Raw genomic sequence first — 21,725 nt, 5'->3', positions numbered from 1 at the left:
AGATGGTATGGTATGACTGTGTAATGGAAGACCTAAAAAATAATAATGTTCGGAATTGGAGAGGAAAAGCTGTGAAGGAATGGAGAAATATTGTGTGGAAAATGAAAAATAGAGGACTTTGATATATAATATATAAAACTACGTAATATTACCATTCTTGCCGTAGGCTTATATGGCCTGTAGAGCATGATAATGAAAAAAATAATTTCTTAATGTTACTTTTTGTAATGAATCTGAAAACAATATTTTTGAAACAGTTGAAGATAGGTACAGGATGTGTAGGATTTTCTAAAAATAAAAAAAAAAAACGATATACAGGGTAACATTTGTAATCAGAGAGTTGTTATTGTCACCGGTAATATTCTATATACCTCAATGCCATGATTTCGGAGTTATAGCTGCATTTACAGTATCTCCACCTAAGTGAAATATTTTATATTTAGATGGCTCCGATTGAATAAACTCGTTTAATTTGAAAATTCCTCAATAATTTATGTGTTAATACAAATTTCGTAACAAGGTCAAGTGTCTAGTTAGTTAGTAAAAAGTTTAACGAAACTTGTGCATTAAAATATTTATCCAAATCATGGCGTAGAAATCCTAAAACAACTGATGACAAATCTTCAAATGTTTGTGTCATGTAGAAGTAGATCTACATTTGTGAAATAGAAATATTACGAATTTCAAAAAACAGTAGATGCAATTACAGCAGTTGCTCAAAATGTTGTCAATTCACTTCAATACAACAAGCCATGCGATTTCTAGAACTTTGCATTACATTTTGCAACATCCCTGACTGCTCAACTCTACTTATCCTGTCTTTTAATTCCTGAATAATGGCAGGTTTTGGTTTGAAAATGATGTTTTTTGTAGCCAAATATTGTCGTTTGGAATATTGATATTATATGAAAACTTCTAATAATGAAGTTTTTCTTAAGTGTAATTGAAAATACTTGTTGCATTTGGAAATATCCGAGCTAACTTAGGTATAATACTATTATACATACATTCAGTTTTTTTGGATATTGGGATATTGGGATATCGCAAAACATATTATTACTTTGAAAACTTGGATCGTTTTGATTGTGACATTTTTTCATCATTTACGTCTATCAAAATCGCCATCTGACAACTCTTGAACCAACGTTACTTTATATAGATGGAATTTATTCACACGTAAAATTTTCATTACGGATGTTTGTGAAACATCAAATACCAAGTAGTACTCACCAACTGTATGAGAAAATTTAATTAATTTATACATCGTAATAGATTTTGTAACAGTCCTTTATTTAACTTATGTATCTTATGATTGTTTTTGTGTGCCAATGACCAGCGATGTCGACGCACGTTAAACTGAAATAAAAAAAAAATCGTACTTTTCCAGATAAACGGTCCATTGTGGCTTCCAATACGTTTCAACAATAATAATTTTTTGAAACGTCAAATTTGTTATTGTAGCAGTCATAACCACCTAAATGTATTATTTTAAATTTGGTGAAGATAATCTAAATGTAGCTACAACTCCGAAATTATGGCACTTAGGTATGGGGAATATTAGATGAAAAGTATTTCGAAAAGGGAAAAATATACAGGTCGAAACAAATATTTAGAAAAATCGTACAATCTGTTTCCGAGGTAATTGAGGCGTTCCATACATAAAACTCACTCTGTATATCTTAAATTGATGCTGAGTTACAATATGTCATTTTTTAGCAATTACGTTGTCTATTTTGATTTGCTCCATATAATTATCTTGATAAAAATTTTATTTTTGTGGATAAAATTGTTTAGCCTTTCCTTTGTAACAAATTCCAATTAAGCTTTAAAACGTAAGTGTATCGTATGTAATAAAATATATTTTTTCCGAACCAATGAGCGACAGTTGCCGGAAGGTTGTATCTGATTAAAATTAATGTAGCGAGAACTTTCATAATTACAGACGATTTATGCCGACGATCTAACGATGTGGAAGCATCAAACTGGCAGAAATGATCATTTATCTCTTTGTTGTCAATTGGTTTACCATTCAAAAACAAAGAAGCTTCTCCCTAAGCTAACTCATTTATGCCAACGTAACTTTAATAAAAATTTATGGTTTATACGTATTAGTTCTTTAACTGCTACAGCGGACTGCCTAGCAGCTTTAGAAGTATGATAGACTAAAATTCTTTCACTTTGTTTCTAAATTTGGTTAACAGTTCAACGTGAATGTTGATAAAACATTTAAGTTTAATATGTGAATATTGTCTCACAATAAATCAAATCGGCTACTCAAGATTAAAGGCAGCAAGTTGTTTTTAAAGAATACTTTTTGTAAAGAGGAAAACTACGCAAAAAGTGAAATGAGATAACGATTAGCAGCAGAAAACTAGAAAAATCAGGCGACTATGAAATTCTATCAGAACCTATGAAATATCAGCTGAAGGGTGATAAAACATTTACGAGAAAGTTACTAGACATGGACAAGATATTTAATATATTTAATAATACTTCTATCAGCTTGGTATGTGTGTATGCCTGTAATGGAAATTTTGAAACATTTATACATGGATTTATACACTTATTAAGGACCGATGATAATACAATAATTTCATAGGTAGTACTTTGTACTAACTAGCAAGTGATTTGCTTAGACATGCTTGATTTCATAATCGAAAAAAAAAAACAAAGTATTGCCAGAAAGGTAGCTTAAGAACTGCTTATTTCCAAATAAATAAGGTTAGAAATTTTGTGAATATATGAATATCATCAAATATTCACATCTTTGAATATAAAGTGCCCCACGATTTTTCATATTCAAATCATATCTTTTATCAATAATTGATTTTTGTTTACAATTTTTAGTTCGGATTTTTATTGAGGCTTATTATTTTATATTAATTGTATTACAAACAATATTCTATAATCTGTAATCGTTCATTGTTGTTATTTATACTTAATACCCTGTTACCACTACACCAGCACTCACGATTATACTTTCTGATGCGCATTTCGTCAATCAAGTTATCGTCTTCAGAGACTAAAGCTAAACAGCTCACGTTCAATCTCTGAATGATGGTGTAGTGATAACAGTGTGTTGAGTACAATTTATATTCAAACATTTGTTGTAGTTTCAACTTCTAGAACCCCTTCATTAAATTAAATAAAAATACTACTCTATTACATCGGGCCGTCTAGATTATTGTACATCATAAACATATGTCTTTTCTCCATTGATAAACGTAAGCCATTCACGCACACTCCCAGAATTCATTACGAATTTATAATAAACAAAGTACTTCGACCATACAGTCAGCACCAGCAGAGACGTATTACTTAATATCCGTGTAGTTAGGGTGGGAGATAAAGAAAGACAGAGAAAGGGATAAAAATAGAGAGAGAGAAAGAGAGAGAGGAAGAGAGAGTGAAAGAGGGAGAAAGAGAGAGAGAGAGAAAGAGAGACGGGCAGAGAGTGAGAAAGAGAGAGCTTGTATAGTGAGTCATCGATTTTGAGCCGACGGCACTTCGCAGAATTTTTACTTTCTCAATGGTAAGAATCACAGACTGAAGACGACAAAAAGAGGAATATTTATATAATATTATAATATAAGTATTTGCCGGATATGCAATTCTTGTCATAAAGAGTTGAATTCGCACTAATTGAACAAAATAGTCAAGTTAGTATTCTTGCCTTAACATAATTTAAAATCGGCAATTACTGTACTGTGAAACCAACTTAGTCCTCAATGTATGTAAGCTTCTTGTCATTTTTTGTCTCAAAAAGAGTCATTGTTTATTAATTGTTGTACAACAAGCAGATTATAAAATCAGATGAGGCAATTCAAACAGCATCAAAAGTGAATAATTACCAAAAAAAAGATGAATAACATGATCGAAATAAAAAAGAATAATCCAATATTACAATTTCTTGATAAGCAAACCAGATCTAAGACATTGTTAGACATATAGAATTCCAATAATTATATTTTAAATGAGGTTGCTTGTTATACTTGTGTTGGTTCGATGAAAAATAATAAAACTTCTTTGGCCATCGGTTAGGCGCGCGGTGATTCGTGATGTCGTTAGTTTCGCTTCATTTGAAATAGGCATGTGATTCGAACAAAATTAAAATACATGAAAATCAAAACTTGATCTCATCTTTTCATCGGAATATTAACAAACTATTTATCGGTTCTGATAACCTCGTAATCTCTTATTCAGCCAAACTGCTTTAACTGAATGGTCTTCTCGGGCTACTATGAACAATGTATTTTCATATTTGAATAACAAAATAGTTTAGCGTCACGTGTGTAAGAAATGTTTGTCAGATTTACTTGGTTTAGGTGGAATATATTGTCGAAATCCAGATCTTTTTTCAGTGAATAAGCTAAATAGTTACGAAATAGCTGCAAGCTAGCCTACTCCGCTACGAATCCTTCCACTCGTTTTAGAGTCAAATCGAAGACGCCGTATTAGAAATCTAACAGGCCTTTCTGGTGTAAACTATCTAAAAATGTGGATATTTATTCTATCATATACCCGAAAACGTGGAGCCTTGTATTTGGTTCAAGCAAGATGGTAAACACCATATTATTATCTTAATGTTCTGGATAAACAGATTGAAGGAAAGTGGATTTGAAGACGTGGATCAATGGTATGGCCAACTAGGTAATCCGATTTAAATCGAATCCACGTGAAACTACTGCATAATTTAGAAAACTTAATGAAACACATTAGGCATGAAATGACTCGTATAACTCCACAGATGATCGGAAACAGTTATACCATTGTTTTGATATATGTCAAATAATGAATGGGACACAGTTGGAATAATTCGTGCAAGTGCTAAATTTTATTCACTAGAAACTGTTCAGTGGAGTTTCAGAAATGCCATTAAATGATATCCGGACAAATAAAAAACAGCAGATGGAACTGGAACAGAAGTGTACAGGCCCAGAACCAAACACTCAAGTCTTCTAGCACACTAAGCATTTTTCAAGCAGAAATTTATGCTATTGATAAATGTGTTCGGTTCAATCTAGAGAGAAACTTTGCAAACAGGGGATCATCATTCTGTCAAGCAGCCATTAGAGCTCTAAGCAACAATATCATGAAATCCAAACTCGTTTGGGATTGCCTAGAAAAATTGAACGAGTTAGGCAAGAAAAATGAAATTACCCTACAATGGATTCCGGGACACACCGGAGCGAAGGGAAATGAAATAGCGATTAACTCGCTAAAGTGGGGGTAGACAAGCCCTTCAAGGAACCCGAACCCTTCTATGGTATCAGCTTCAGAACAATAGAAAAAGCACTAGAAAAAAAGGAAGATAAGAGCAAATTATTGGGGCAACCTACAAGATCTCTGGCAAATGAAGCTACATACATACTATTACTAAAGTTGAGTTTATGTCGATTTCCTCATTTCTTTTTTTCTCCTGTAAGACCTTCTCAAATCATTTTTTAATGTAGAGATATCTATCAAATAATGTAGAAAACCCTAGTTTCGTTTTTTCGTAGTTTTCGTAGTTTTGTGCATTACTTTATCATAATGCCATGTTTGATGTTGTTTGATGCTTACAATATTATATTGGACGAACTTGAAAATTCAAAAACAACAACCGAAATTATTAATTAGTAGTCTATTTAATGAAGCATGTTTTGTTTGAAATTATGAAAGAATTGAGACAATGTTTGCTACTATAGATATGGGGTAGACATTTTTCCTTCAGTTACTAAATTTTTTTTTTAGTTTTTTTATGTTCTGGTTCGATAATCTTACTAACACTAAAGATGAGAGTAGACAAATTATTTACCATCGACAAAGTTACTATGCAACATAGAGCTCGATTAGCAAGGCGTCACAAACATTATCAAGAACCTCAACGATAATACAAGATAAAAATTCAATCAAATTTTCGGACAAATATCTGTTGGGTTTCTCTTGATCCAACGCAAGCGTTGAATATTTCACACAAGTCTTTTATAAATATTTTTGTATTATGATAAGTTTCAGAGGTGTTGTGCGTAATTATCAGATCAAACTTCATAGTGGAACTTAACATTAAACCAAATGATTATATTTTTGTCTACAAGTTCATTTTAAAAACTCAATGCCATTATAATTTTAATGGTTGGCGTGTAGATGGCAACCTTAATTTTGATTAATGTTTCACATAAATTTAATTCAGGTAAAGCGGAAATTTCTGCTAATACTTCCTTTTTGTTCCTTCTTATTGTGTTATGATTAATGATACTTCCAAGATTGCGATTAATGAACAGATGATGACAAAAATATTCTCCCTATCCGCGACTTCGTATTATAATAACTTATTACACTCAGCGGTTACGGTAATCAAGTAAACTAATTTTTAATTGAACGAACGCTATGTTCCATCATATTTATCATGAAAACGATATATTCTTATTATTTTATTATAAAAAATCCCTTCGTTTTCATTTACGAAATTCAAAACAATTTAAGTAACTATGCAAGTAAGGTGGTAATATGTATTAAGTAATATATGCGATTTATATTCTTGAATGAATATTGTGAACATAATGTAACGTTTTTCATATTTATTCGCCCTCTTTCTATTAGTGGGGTAAATTAATAAACACTGTGTCTTACGTTCTTAATTTATTTACACACTATACAATACACTTAACTTATAATAATTTACTTATAATTATCACTAAAATATTTCTGCGATTATATTTACTAATTCGTTCTTTTCACTACGACTCTTATTTAAAATTAACTAACTGCGTTCACAAAAGTCACATCATATTTATATATGAAATTTAGAAAAAAAAACAAAACAAATAAATAGATAGACTTTTCTAGAAATTATTTAGAAAAAATATATTCAAATAAACATCAAACTAGTTTCCCCATTTATGAAAAATGTGAAATGTGAAAAGCTACGCACGAATTCGCCAAATTTGTAAAAATCTATAGCTGGACAGGATATGCCTAGGGACTCCATTTAAATCCCAAACTGAACATTTTGTTATGATAATTCATAAATTAATATTTAATTAATAATTGAGTTAATATTCTAGGCAGAGTATTCGCAGTTATTTGCTTAATGCCTTCAATAGATGAAATCGTTATTTTAAAATATTGGTTGAATCATTTTGAATTCGAACCGTTGCTTAACGCAATGTTACGAAAATCATTTAAACTTAGAAATTAAACTATTTTAGCATTGAAACTGACGTTAGTCCCATAAGAAGTTATGTGAGTGATAAGTTGATCATATCATATATACTTCGTATTTTAACTTACCTGTATTGTCCGATGATCCCTAATTAGTTTAGTTATACAATTATATATGAATGTTATACACATTCCAGTCAGTATTAAAGAAAATATCACCATGATGATAATAATGTGTTCTCCTGACCACGTCATCGATTGGGAGGTCTGAAACAAAGTAAGTAATCTATATTTTGCTTCCCTATCATGTTTTACTATATAATGTGATTTAAATAATGAAAATATATAGCACGAGATTAAGAACACGATTGGTAGTCAAAATTTCATCCAAAATGTATCCAAATTTCCGTGTACAGATACAGAAATAATGTTCACTATAGAATATATCATAACTCTGCTCAATTAGTGTCATAAGTCAAAAAATTAGTAATTTTCTTATATTGTACTATTTCACCCACTTTTTCTTCAAATATTCCTTTTTTCATTTATTGTGGTCACTTCTGATTTATTTATTCTAACATTCGATTTTTTGGAGAAATTTATTTTTTTATCGAGCTACCACTTTATTCGAGAAATTCAATAAAACGTCGGAATGTATTTGAATTCGTTCTCTACCTATCTACACTTTAAATTAAAGTGAATTTTAGTAAATTTGTGGTGATTTTACTCTTTATATTCGCTGGTAAGTTTTTCTATGCTTTTTTTTATTATTACGTGCACAAAATACCAGTTATCTTTATGGATTTCCTTTTGATTTAAGCAAATTTTGTTTAATAGTTTCCGTGTAAATTCTTATTTTCTATTAATCTGGGGAACAGAACGAATATAATGGAACATATTTCTGGTTGGTGATATTTTAAAAAATATAAATTCCTTCTTCAGCAATTTCCATCTCTGTTGCTGTTTCTTTCACCAATTTTTTTAGTTCTACAGCTGCCAGGCTGTAGTTTCAACCACACCCAAAGGACTCAACTGGTACATCACAACAAATAAATTCAATTCAACAATCCGATAAGTAAAAAGTAAAGTTACGAGTAGAATTAATTTCAACCGCTTATTTCTCGTTAAATTTTTTCTTGATACTATTTGGGAGGACGTGCAATATATTCCAAGCAATCAATAGAAAAGAAAATATCCATTTGTGGCAAGGTATATTAAAGTTTACGAAGTCTGTTCATTAATTAATGTTGTAAAAATTATTTTTGGTGAAATTATTTGATCAAGAGATCCTCTTCAAAGTGACTGCTTTCCGTGCTAATACGACTTAAGTGATTGTTCAGACATAGCTGCAATTTTGGAAGTCTGTGTGTAACCTTCATCGGGATCCTTGTCGCGGTTGTTTGTATGCCCTAACCTAACCTAACGAATCGAATCAAAATGCATCACTTGAAGAAGTTTTCAGAAATAGATACAGTATCCAGTTATTCCCGTTGTTTGTTGATTCTTTCTCGAAGTCCATAGATTAATTAGCGACAGAATACTTGATTCAATAACTGTCCAGTGATTCAAACTTGATGTGAACTATCTTCCGCTGTAAAGGAAGTAGATGAGCATAGTTTTCACTTTTGATTCCGAACTAGCGTTTTTTGAACTTGTATCATTTTGTGATAGCCACTTTTGACTTCCTGCGATTGGTTTTGGGGTCATACTTACTAACGAACTTTTATCAACCATTTTAATGCGAGCATCATAAGACTACTTTTTGTCTGTTCCAAATAGACTTTTGCAATTGACATTTGATATAATTTTTTTTCTCATCGCGAAATATTTATGGTTTTGCCCTTGATATTTCATTCATCTGTTTTCATTCGAACCGCTAACAGAAGATATTGAAGGATTAGAGCACGTATACGATGAGAATTCCTATTATCTTCACTGATCTCTATCTTGGAATTTCATCTTATACGCTTTCAGATTCCTCCTTGAAAATTTTATGCCATCGAAACGCTTGTACACTGCTTAAAGAATTTTTGACGTCAGAAACTTACTTTATAATTTACCGTATGTTTTAGTATCTAATTGCCTCATTTCAAACAACATTTGATCGTGATGCTCTCTATTGTTGTGAAGAGCTCCACTCATACACACCCGAGAAAGAGCTAATAATTCTTTGAAGTGTTTTGAAGAGCAGTTATAAATAATAAATTCTGATCGACAAAAAAAGGTAGAAAATTCAACCTCAACAAATGACGAAATACGCTTCTAAAAAATCTCATAGATGAGTGACATAAAAAAAATTTAACTTTCTGCTTATCCACAGAAATTTTCGGAATAGTAGGTACAAGAAACAACTATGTGGGTAAATTGAGGAGATCATATTATAATCAGTTTGTTTTAGATACCACAGCGCTTGTCGATTCTTGAACCAAGATTGAGAGGCCTGACTGTGGTCAAAACTCAATGAAGCAAGAATGGTAAACTGGTGCTGGCCAAAAGTATGTCCTACATGCAACATCCAAGCTTGGGGCAAGACTAAAGTCAGTATTTTAGTAGTATTACTTCAAATATGAATTTGGATAGACTAGCTTTGGCCCTATTTGTTATTGTCCATTCTTGGACTAAGAGAAGAAGGTTATTATTGGACTTTTGTCGAGACTGATTTAAGGGTGGATCACAAGCTTGGATGAGACTTTTACCAATTCTGAACGCATCTTAAGCCTAACGTACTTTCCCCTATATGTAAAGACATGAAAAATATTCAATGAAATGAAATTATTGATGGTAAGACCGGACATTCTTTGAAGTGTTCTAATAGACTTGAAACTTCACTGACGTCATAAAATTTTGACGGTATTAATTTGAACGCCATTTTTTTTAGTTGAATAGTTTGAATATAGAAACCACAAGCATCTCTACTTCTCATATTTATTTGAAAAATTTTTGAATGATTGAATAAAAATCCAAACTATGGATCCACCTAGACCAAAGTTTGGTATTATGGATCGGCCAAATCAAAGTATCTGAAGGATTTTTTCCATGTTTCCTTGAAATGAGCTTTGCTACAGTTTCAATGATCATTCAGGGTGTGCAAACGAGATTTCGGAAGTTATCTTCGGAAGGGTTTTGCGGTTATGCAGACAACAATCCATGGTTCGATGGGAACTGCAATACAGTAGTCAACAACAAAGATGCTGCTTATCGTAAATAGCGCTCATATCCTAGTTCCGAAAATGGTATAAACTTTGTTGCCTACATAGATGCTTGCAAAAAACGATATAATAAGTGAAAAATGAACTTCTGAATTGCCCAAATGAATCAAGAGCTTTTTGGTCTGTAACAAGAGAGGTCAGCATATGCTTTTGTGTGTCAAACATTCCATCGTTGATAAGAGAAGATGGATCAATCGTAGTGGCCACAGACGATAAGGCGGACTTGTTGGGTCGCATGTTTGCTTAAAATTCAACTCTTGATTTGCGTGGAAAATTTTCACCCAGTCTGCCTGTAGTTGGTTCATCAATGCCATAAATATCAAATTCGACACCGAGATACTCAGATTCAATCTTATTTATTTCGAGCATCTCTGTCATTCAAGAGAGTTCTCTCTCTTACAAATTGGAAACTTGCTCGAGTTCAACCTATAAAAACAAGGAAAAAAGATGATTTCCAACAATTATGGTCCGATTGCTTTAATCACTGGCATTACCAGGATCAAGGAGAAAGTCGTTAACCAGCAAATCTTGAGTCTGTTAATATCATTAGCGACCATCAATACGGTTCCCGTAGATCGATCCATCCAGGACGCTATTAATGAATACACTTCAGAACGTTTTGAGATCAAAGCACCTCTTTCGCCTGAAAATCAACGATCTACTCGAAAAAATTGCAAACCCGATCTATAGAATTACTGGTGTCGTCTTTCAAATCAGGCACTCCAAGAAACTCGGCTTACACTCCAATCCATAGGCAGCAACAAAACACTACCATCAATACCCATATTGAAACTATTCTTAAGTAGGATGGAAGCAATCTGATTGAGTTTAATGCATCAAAGACCTAGGATGCGGTTTTAACCAAAAAAGCTGGCACTACAGCTCATGATTTGGTCTTGTCTGGACATAAAAATCACCATCATCGTAGAATCACTTGTTGGGGTTGGGAGCAATATGTCTTGGCATAGTCACGTGACAAATTAAGGAGCGACACAAGAAGCTATATAATCCGCAATCCTTCAGCTGAAAGGCCTAAAATCGTCCATCTTTGGAGTATTACTAGCACATTTAAAGCCCGAGCAGCCAAGCATACCCTATGGATGCTCGAATCAGTACAAAAGACGTAGCTCTTGACGATCGATTTCACCTGTAGACGCTAAGAACATCAATTCAATAGGACTTCTTTTTATGGAGAAATGCAAGCATGTGGAATCGGCTTCCAAGACACGTCTTTCCCGAACACATACAACCTACAGAAGATCAAAATCCACACGGTATTCACCACTTGAACTGCTCGAGTATGAAAGAGGCTTACCCTCCTGCGATTGTTTTGTATACAATAAAAAGAGCTTTAGTAACATTTGTATTACTTTGATTTGACGCTACATCTCTACCTGCTCCTATCGGTTTAATCACTGAAAAGTTAATATTTGAGAAAGGCTTCATCTTTCTTATATTGTTTATATTGCCATGAAAAATCTAAAACTCACGCCATTTTGCCATTTTGCTGGATATACAGGGTCCTTCAGGACGAGCTGAAGCGATATATATATATATATATATATATATATATATATATATATATATATATATATATATATATATATATATATGTATATATATATATATATATATATATATATATATATATATATATATATATGTATGTATATGGGAAAGTACTACGACTAGTGTTGGATAAATAACACTTACAGCTTTCAAAATTTATGAAAACCTTACCAAATTACCAAAATGGACCCCCAAAATGTGAACTATCCAAGTCACAACTCTGAAACATCACAACGACTTTAATAATACTCGGCAAAAATTGTAATATACAAAAGCTTTTAAATATTTGAACGACATTATCATATTACCACAAAAAAAAAGTATATATATATATATATATATATATATATATAATTATATAATAATATAAATATATATAAGGTTGAAAGAATTTTTTGTAATACAAGCCTTTGTGTCGGATCTTTTGAGCTTTAGAAATAAAAACTTACAGTATATTTCCAAATATTAGGGACAGTCAAGTTTTTATAACTTCCTTTTTTTTGGTCATACTTGATTGCTTTTTGAAGTGATGTGTTCATGGCATATATTTTTATGTATACAGGACCTCAATAACTCAAGATTTGCGTTAATTTTATGTATTAAGGGGTTTGTTTGCTTCCATAAAATATTTTAATGAGGGATTCTTTCACGCATGTAAAAGTTGAATACGTGACTAATTATTTTTGAAATTTGTCTCGTGATTTTTAGTAATAATAATTTTTTGAAAGTATTTGTTCAATATCATCAATACAAAGTAGTTTGAAACAAATGAATAGAAATTATGTTTTTGTCCATCTGTATAGTTCGAGAGGTAGATTTGTCTCCGAGGAAATAATGTGATTCTTTTGGACATTTTCAGAGATACATAGTAAAATTAGCCGAGCGTGTATTTTTACGAGGGTTGTGTGAAAATTGTAGACCTCAACCTGAAGATGTCAGCTCTCACCCATATAATTTGGAAAATATATTTACTATTACAATGCGAGATTCTCACTAACATGTGAGCTATTTTGGATGCTTAGTTTCTGTTTGATAAACGCATAAGTATCGAGCTGTCAATCGGAACAACACACCTTCTCAGTCTGATATCTCCTTTTGCAAGTTCAATGAGGAAAAATCCAGTTCATATGTTTTGCGGTGGGCTTTTTTGAACTGCTGATTTGAGAAAAGTACATCATGGTTCTCTACATGGATACTTCAAAGACCGAAGTTGGAGTTGGATGCTTTGTAACATCACTAGAAAAACACATCGGATCCTAGAAAATCACCTCTTTCTGTGATGCAATATTACAATCGCTTAAACATGTACAACAGCATACAAATTCATGCTTAGCAAAATGCACAGACTCTGCTATAAATTCCATAAAAAATGCGTAGACCCGACATCCTTTAGTCCAAGATATACATAACATTAATGAACCATTGAGAAATCAAAATACTTTCATAACTATTATATGGGTACCTGCTCACGTTGGTATTATAGGTAATGAAAAAGTCGATGGTCTTGCAAAAGAATCCGCTTCTCTCACCTCTATGACTAGCCTCCAATTTTCTGGAGATTTAAAAGCATACATAAAAAATCTAAATCGTAACACCTCGCAAAGTCATTGTAATCAAGTTATCTCGGCTCTACGTGACATTCAACCAACAGTTAAACATATTTTCTCTGAATGTCCAAATTACGCCAGGAGCCAGGAGACGTCATCGTCTTGGTATAAAAGTATAAAATCGAACTTTCATTCAACTTTACATTCAGCCTGTGAAGTGCATAAAATGTTCAGTTTCTCGTGGACAAACAACTTATTTCCAAAATATAATATTCAGACATTAGACTCAAATTAGTTTTATTTTACCTATGTATAGTTTCGTGCTAATGGCCACATTTGTCACATGGACGTTAAATGTAATAAATAAAAAACACACATTTGAAATTTATGAATTGCACTTTTTAACTTTTTCTGTTTCTTAATCAAGTGTTTTACTTGAAGTAAGTATATTTTCATCGGACAACGATTTTATTGCATATGTAAAGGCTTTTTTTGAGGAGAAAAACAGCAATCATTGTTTGGAAAAAGAGCTAGTTAGAAAATAAAAATGATTATGGAAATAATAAATAAGATAAATGAACCAAACTATTCTGCGCCTTTTAAATAAACATCTCTTAAAAACGAATATAAAAATATTCAAAGCTTTAACTATGAGACGAAAGGATCTGTGAGTAAAAATCTTTGTGCACAGGTCTTTTGTTCTACCTAGATGACACGTTCGGGACAGAAAAATTTTTCTTTATCGTCTTTTGTCATGCCAACGCTAATTTCATGCACATACTTCCCGCAAGAATTACAAAGTCTCATGTTCAGCATTTCATCCGTACCGCATACAAAGCAGAACCAGCATTCATTTATTTCTGGATCTTTTTCCAGTTGGTCATCTGAGTTGTCCCCACAAATAATTTCTTCAGAAGGAGTATGACTGTCACTGCTTGATTTTTATTCAGTCTTCTAGTCAACCGTTTCTTTTGGACACATTTTAGTATCTTCTTATTTGTCTCAGTGTTCTTAGCTGGGCTTTTTAAGATTTTTACTCTCTGGACTTGATTGAAAAACTTCTCTCTTCGTTGTTTTTGGTATTATCTCCTTAGCAGTTTTTCTAATTCTCTTTTTCTCAGGTTCCATTTCATCTTCATCAATTTTTTCTGGAGGTTTGGTTAGTATCCTAGTTTTTCCAGACTTACGACCACGACGGCTTTTAAACTTAGGAGCTGTCTGTGGAAAAGGTCTTATGTTCTCCTGCAAAATCAGCTTGTGATTGTTTCTTGGCTAAAATTAAGTTTATATTTGTGAAGTCGACGGTTCAGATAGTTCTTCGGCTATTTGAGTTAGTTGTTGTGAAGACTCTTCAATACCAATTGGAAGAGGAAAAGCTTCTCAAACTCCAAGAGGTTCTATTTGTGAAGTCGAAGGCCTAGTCTGTTCTTCAGTAAACTGTAGCAGTTTCTCTGGAAATCCTTCATTATCGATCGGAGAAGATGTAGCCTCTAAGAGATCTGAAGGCTGATAAAGAAACATTTCGAGGAGGACCCTCACTGCTCGCAGCTCTGTCCGTTACAGATGAACACAAAAACTCTTCTTCAGAAAACACATTGTTGTACGGATGTATCCCTGACTTCTTAAACCCGCTTAAAATGTTTGACTGACTGAAGGCTTGAGACATGATGTTCTTAATGAGAATAGATATGATGTGAATCGTCACCGTTTTTCCAGGGTGACTTATCATCCAGTTGCTCATTGTTTTATTATATCGGGCATTGAAAGGTGAATATCCAATAAGTACTAATATAACTATAGAAGATATTATTTCTTTGAACTCGTTAAATTTTGCCAATTCAAGTACCAATCGTAATGTAACTTCTTCTTCACTTCAAATTAATATCGCTCACGATTGTATTTTTAATATTACCATTACAAAATGAAAATTGATAAAAGTTTTTTCGAATTTTTCTAAGTCTTTCGAAGTAGAAAAGTTTTTGTATGAAACTCGTGAGTAAAGTAACTTCTTTTCTCTCGTAGACCAAACCGTCCTACTCGTGAAAAAAAGTATTACTTTACTCACTCGTTGCATAAGTAACTAATGTTACACCTAATAACTAATTTAATAAATTATTCCAAAAAGGTGAAATATGAAGATCCATTGCACTACACGTTCAATTTGAAATAGAACCAACGTAAATAGTAGATTCTTCTTATATTCGATAGCAAAGTAACTAATTAGATCTATGAGTTCCTCCTTCAGTATTTCCAAGGAATGCTTGGAAATACTGAATGGTCTAGATAAAAAAAATAAAATTGAGAATAGAGAAAAATGAAATAGGGACTTGCTATATTTATAGAATATAGACCCTTGGGAATCGGCAACAAAGTAATAAATGGAATATAGCAAAAAGAAGTTGATAAGAAAGAATCAGTTACTAGAATAATCTAAAGGGGTTTAAATAGACGAAAGAACTCCTAAAATAATCTAGAGTAATAAAAGACCTATTGAGAGTATCAACCTATCACATCAGGAGTCTTGTCAGGGCATGATCTTAATGGACATCTTAAGACGCTAGGCATAAAAGAGGATGCCACATGATATGTAGAGTACTGAACCTCTATCCTCATTTTCTCAAAGTGTGAGAAACTACGGAAATACATTACACCTGGAAGCGTATCGAAGATTCAATGAAGATCTCACGCAGCTTAATCCATCTGACATATTTCTCGAAGGGAGTGGGATTAAGTGTTTAACACTGAGCATCCCCAGTGGCACATACAAAAATTCCTCACCAATATCAATTTATTGTTTTCTTCGTTTCCTAAGAACTTGAATTTCCAAATAATAAGTGAAGAAAGTGAGTTTTATTGTTGTGTGTATCGAATTCAATGTTGTGAAGAAATTTATCGAAATACGCCTGAGAAACAATCAGATTATTTTAAATTATCTGCTATGTAACATCGACTTCTATTATTGTCGGAAATAAATCTCTCCGGTTCGATCTCAAGAAACAAGAATATTCGATCCCTATTTTCAAATACACGTGTATTAATTTTATAATAAAGATTTAACAGTAGTGAAACTAAAGTGAAAAAATAAAGGATGGAAATAATATGGTAGAATTGATTAGAATCATTTTGATACAAATTATTGTGTTGATTTTTTCTACTTCGAGAGCTACAAATAACTAGTTCTCTAGTATCTGTAACACTGTTCGAACCATCTCAATAAATTTGAAATTAACACGGAAACATAAATTGATCTCAAGCTAGTACACGTCCTATTTCAATTCATTTTAAGAAGATTCTCATTACATATATCATCAAAGTGATACTTCAAATGATATTTTATAGAAGTCATTAATCATAAATACGGAAAAGCGAATGAAATCGATGCATTTCATATAAGCTGAATCGAAGCTTTGATATCGTATTACCTCAAAATATAGCAAAACTTCGTTAAAGCGTGAACTAATTTTAGTATGTAATCTAGAAATCAAGTGTTCATTTTCAACTTCAGTTTTGAGCATTAGTTGTGAATGATAGTTAAATGAATAAGATGCGAATTTCCATAGAAAATTTAACGAAAACCAATTAATAAACTAGACAACACTCAAAGTTACTCGAATCAAATCTGTACATTTACTTGAGTGCGCATTAAAAATTAACAGAGGTATATCAGTTTTTGTCATTCACGTCTAAAATCGTTTCAATATTTTCCTATCAAAATGTCACTTTTCCTCCGATTTCTCTAGATATCCTAATTTTATCATCAATTATTTTTTCCAAGTCACCTTTGAAATTTATTTGACGCGTAAAATGTATTAATTCTATCAACTTAATCAGACGCCAACAAGAAGGCTAGTACATCTTCATATAAAAGGGCTAATATTTCAACCTGGATATTCGCAACCAGGATACATACTGGTTGCCAATCATGTGCTGTATCTCACGTCATAGAAATTTTATCGGTTGGTTTAATGGACAATATTCAGCAATGCCTTTTGGTTAACCAGGGTACCTACCAATTACATAAGCGACTGTTATTTTTCTTGATCTATCAAAGGCTTTCAAAGGAAACCGAAGCATACGGTAAAATACGCGGAGGTGTCTTCTGACACAAAAACAATCCCTCTTTCGGAAGAAGCTTCTCCACTTTATGGTGTTGAAGAAAGTTCAAACAGCTCTGACGAAGGAGGAGAAGAAGAATTTACAGCTCCTGTCAGTCCTCTAGCACTACATTTGATTAACGATTTGGATACTAATTATCTGAAAGAGATTTGGATAGGTCGAAAGAAAAAGCTAAAGAGAGCAAAACTGAAACCGTGGATTCAATTAAAGACGGGAAGAGAGGTTACCGTGTAACATGAAAATCACAGTTCATATGTTGATTTATTTTTTAAATAGAGCGACTGTATTATGAACATAGGTCAGAGGAATGGTGATTCATCATTGATTCCTTATAATCAAGTCTAAAGGCTGTACTGCTCCATACCGTAAATAAATTTCTATCACTGTTTTCAGAGTACGGAGCTCATTTAAAAGAAATATACATTATAAATCTAGTGTCGGAAAAGATAGAATACAGCAAACACAAATGATTAATCTGTGCAGATTCGAAAGTTGTTGTTTTGGTTTTAGGACTATAAACGGGCTACACGAAATACTGTTGCTTTTTATGCGAGTGAACAGCCGAGACAGAAATGAGAATGATGTGAAAGCAATATGGCCGACATAACTATTCACGTTTCTGGGAAGAAATGTGAAAACGAACCTTAAGTTAACTAGGAAAAAAATATTACCACCTCTGCACATCAAATTAGAGCTAATCAAAAATGTTGTAAGAGTCATGGACAAATATGGAACTGGTTTTGATTTTTTAAAACAAAAATTTCTTTCTTTGAGAGGCGCTAAAATGAGAGGAGGTGTAATCGTTGGTCCTGACGTCAAAAAATTAATTAAAGATCCGGCATTCATTAATTCCTTGAATGAACAAGAAAGAGAAGCTTAGATAACGTTTTTCAAAGTTACTGAAAACTTTTTGGTTTCCTCAATATTCTTACTTTATCAAAAAAAAATGCTCGATGTAAGTTATAAACTGGGATGTAATACGTCCTTTGAAAAACACTTTTTACATTCCCATCTAGTTTTATCAAACTCCCAAGTTTTTTCCGCAAAATATAGACGCTTCAAGTGATGAGCATGGAGAGCGCTTCCATCAAAATATAGCCACAATTGAAAAGGGCTACTAAGGAAAATAGGAAACAGACTTCTGTCGGACTTTAATTAGAGATACTCAGGACTTGTGCCTAGATTTTTCAAAACAAAATATTCATTTCTCAAAAAATGTGACGTGGCTCAATTGTTTTCTCACATTTCTTTTCTATTTTTTCTATAAAAATTACATTACCTTATCCACGAGGAGAAAATTAATAATTTGTTTTGTCTAGTGTTATTAGATCGTATTATAATAAACATCATGCGAGATGAAGTATTTGGACAACAACCCTTCATTGTTTTTATTTCTAGCTTTTATTGTAGCAACTATTATTTTTAGTATTTTCCAATGTTTTTCTTCCGGCTCCTCTCCCGCTTACCTCTTATATAAGCATATCAAATTCTTTGCATGCCTGTTATTGTCCATATTGTCCAAACCATCTAAGTCATTGTTTCTATATCATTTTTAATATTTATTTTATTTTCAAATCCATATTTACCAGTTTATTTCGTTTTCTAAGGATACCTTTCTATACTGCTTGAATTTAACTCGATTATTATCGTCAATATGAAATTTTACCCCAAGGTGTAGGAAACACAGGAACTTTTGATTAAAGTACGTTCATTTTAGTGCCTGTTTAGGTTTTTGTACCTGCCAGAAAATTTTTACTCATACGATCATGCGTAGAATCATAGATAATCCTTTTACCCACATAGGAGCTACTTTCTAGAGCTATTTCCTTACCTATTCTTCCGGTGCAACCCTCTGTGAAATGTCCTAATCCTATTTTGAAGGGCATGAAGCAGGTACCACCATGTGGTACACTCTTCAAATAAACTGGTAACTAGCGAAACACAAATCCTGGCTGTATGTCGTTAGAAAAAAGGCCAATAGTGAGAGAAGAAGAAGAAATACCCTGGACTCATTTTCTAAATAACGCTGTACTCATCTTATATAATGAAGACTTTGAATTGGTCTTCATATTTTCGAACCTGGGTTTTGGTTCAAGGAATACTTTTTTATCCGTTTTTAGTTTTTCCACCATTGCGCTCTTCGTGTTAATACAGGATCCTGCGTATTTTTTTTTTCATGAAAAACGCGACCAGTTTTTTCAAATTTCCTTAATCGGATTCCTAAGATTATTTTGTAAACTTTTAGTACCACACCACAATTACCAATTTTAACAAGTGATACATTATTCTCACTTCCAATCTTAGGCAATATTTTAGCCGTTGTATATTCCCTTTAATAATTTAATAGTATATTTCCTTCTCAAAATTTGGAATTTCCTGTTGTCCAACTCCCTTTCTTTCTCTCTCTAAATTCTATACTACTTCTTGGATTTTAACCTCTCGATCGCTTTCATTATCTTGCCTCTATCACCTCTATTTTTAATTTATTTGTATAGCCAGCTCTTCACTAATCATCATTTTATACGCAATTGGAGAATATTAGAAATATTCCGGTCTCATTATGTTGAGTTTTATAATAGAATCAATAAGCTATTATTACGATCAGCTCCTGAAAGTTTTTTTTATATGGATATAAAACAATAAATTAAGACATTGAAAGAGGGTTGAACGAAATGCATCCGGCGATGATGAATAAATACTCGTCTCGAAGTCAATAGTCAACAAGGAGATGGATCTGGTTATTTTTTTGTATATTGAGAAAACAATCAACAATATCAGTAGCAGCTCATTTATTAATGTGATAAATATACGAAGGAAACCTACAGTAATCTACAATAGAATCCTCTGGGATTGAAGCAAAAGCCGGTGAATGATGCCTGTGCGGAGAAATTCTGTTCACAACATTCTGATCAACCTTAGTTTCCGATTTTTCAACAAAACTGATGTAAATAAAAGAAGACTTCCGGTTAATCCCCAATATAATTAGTTAAATTCACTAGATAATAACTAGAGCTCACTTCAGTGCCAAACGTAGTTAAGTTAGCAATTGTCGAAGATAATTTTGGGGTATATTTAATCGAAGCCTTACATGGAATATTTATGAACAGAAAACCACTAAAAAAGTACAAAGTCGCCAGACAAATTACGAAATTGACAAATTGAGACTCAATTCTAAGATGACCTACTGGCCTTACACACACTACTCTCATACAATGGAGGTCTTGCTTGATATACTGTAACTATACACGCATACCAAATTAACAGCACAAATGTATTGTATCTGGAAGCAGCCATAAGATATATTTGAACAACAAATTAAGAAAAGAAACTTTAACAGGCAGGGAAGACCAGAAGCGAAATGCATACAGGTAGAAGCAACCTGGTATGCGGACAGCTCAAAAATTCCAGGCAACGTAGACGCAGAGAGCAAAAAAATCCAATACTATGTGGAACGAATGAAATGATATGAGATACATCATGAAATTGGTACCCACACAGATAGTAAAAACGCTATTTGCTATATATGTTGGGTGATTATTCTGGATTTGCGGTGGCTTGAGTACCAGAGCCCTAGGGTAATGAAGACATAAGAGGGAGTCAAACTTGTTGAGTTACGCTAAAAACTGACTCAATACATGACGGATGACGTGACTTGTCACAGACAGTGAGAGGATAACGTGGCCGAGTTGTTAATTGATTTGATGTTGTTTTAGAATTTTGATTTTATGTTATGTACCGGAAATAAATACTAAGTATAAATATTACTGCTATTGTATACATGAATACCTTGTCCACCTCAATCAACAGGTTATGGGCCCAGAATTAAAGGATTGATGAGATAAATAAAGAAATAGAAAATATCAAAATAAAAAGAAAGCAACATGGCTGGACAAGGTATAAGAGGCTATAATATAGAAGCACTAAATGGAGAAAACTATTATAATTGGAAATTTAGAATAGAAGCAATATTGGCAGAAAATGGGGTAATAGAAATGGTAAAAAATGAAATAGACATAGAAAACATAACGGATGAAGATAGGAGAAGAAAAATGATTAAAGATGATAATAAAGCAAAGTCGTTGATAATTCAATGTGTGGCAGACTCGCAGTTAGAAATCTTACGAGAAAAAAGGTATGCTTT

At 32.7% G+C, this 21,725-nt stretch overlaps 1 protein-coding gene across 2 annotated transcripts in view; it reads right to left on the bottom strand.

The window, feature by feature from the left end:
* The window catches only part of LOC130891315 (neuropilin and tolloid-like protein 1), a 692,365-nt gene that overhangs the window by 50,043 nt on the left and 620,597 nt on the right, over positions 1 to 21,725 (bottom strand). For both annotated transcript variants that reach the window (XM_057795951.1, XM_057795952.1), the window contains one exon: positions 7,273 to 7,410. In XM_057795951.1, coding sequence (XP_057651934.1) covers positions 7,273 to 7,410 — 138 coding nt within the window. The remainder of the gene's footprint in view (positions 1 to 7,272; positions 7,411 to 21,725) is intronic.

Source organism: Diorhabda carinulata, chromosome 3 (assembly GCF_026250575.1).
Source record: "Diorhabda carinulata isolate Delta chromosome 3, icDioCari1.1, whole genome shotgun sequence".
Taxonomy (NCBI): Eukaryota; Metazoa; Arthropoda; class Insecta; order Coleoptera; family Chrysomelidae; genus Diorhabda; species Diorhabda carinulata.
Note: the sequence above shows the minus strand (reverse complement) of the source record. Positions and strands in the feature narration are given on the sequence as shown.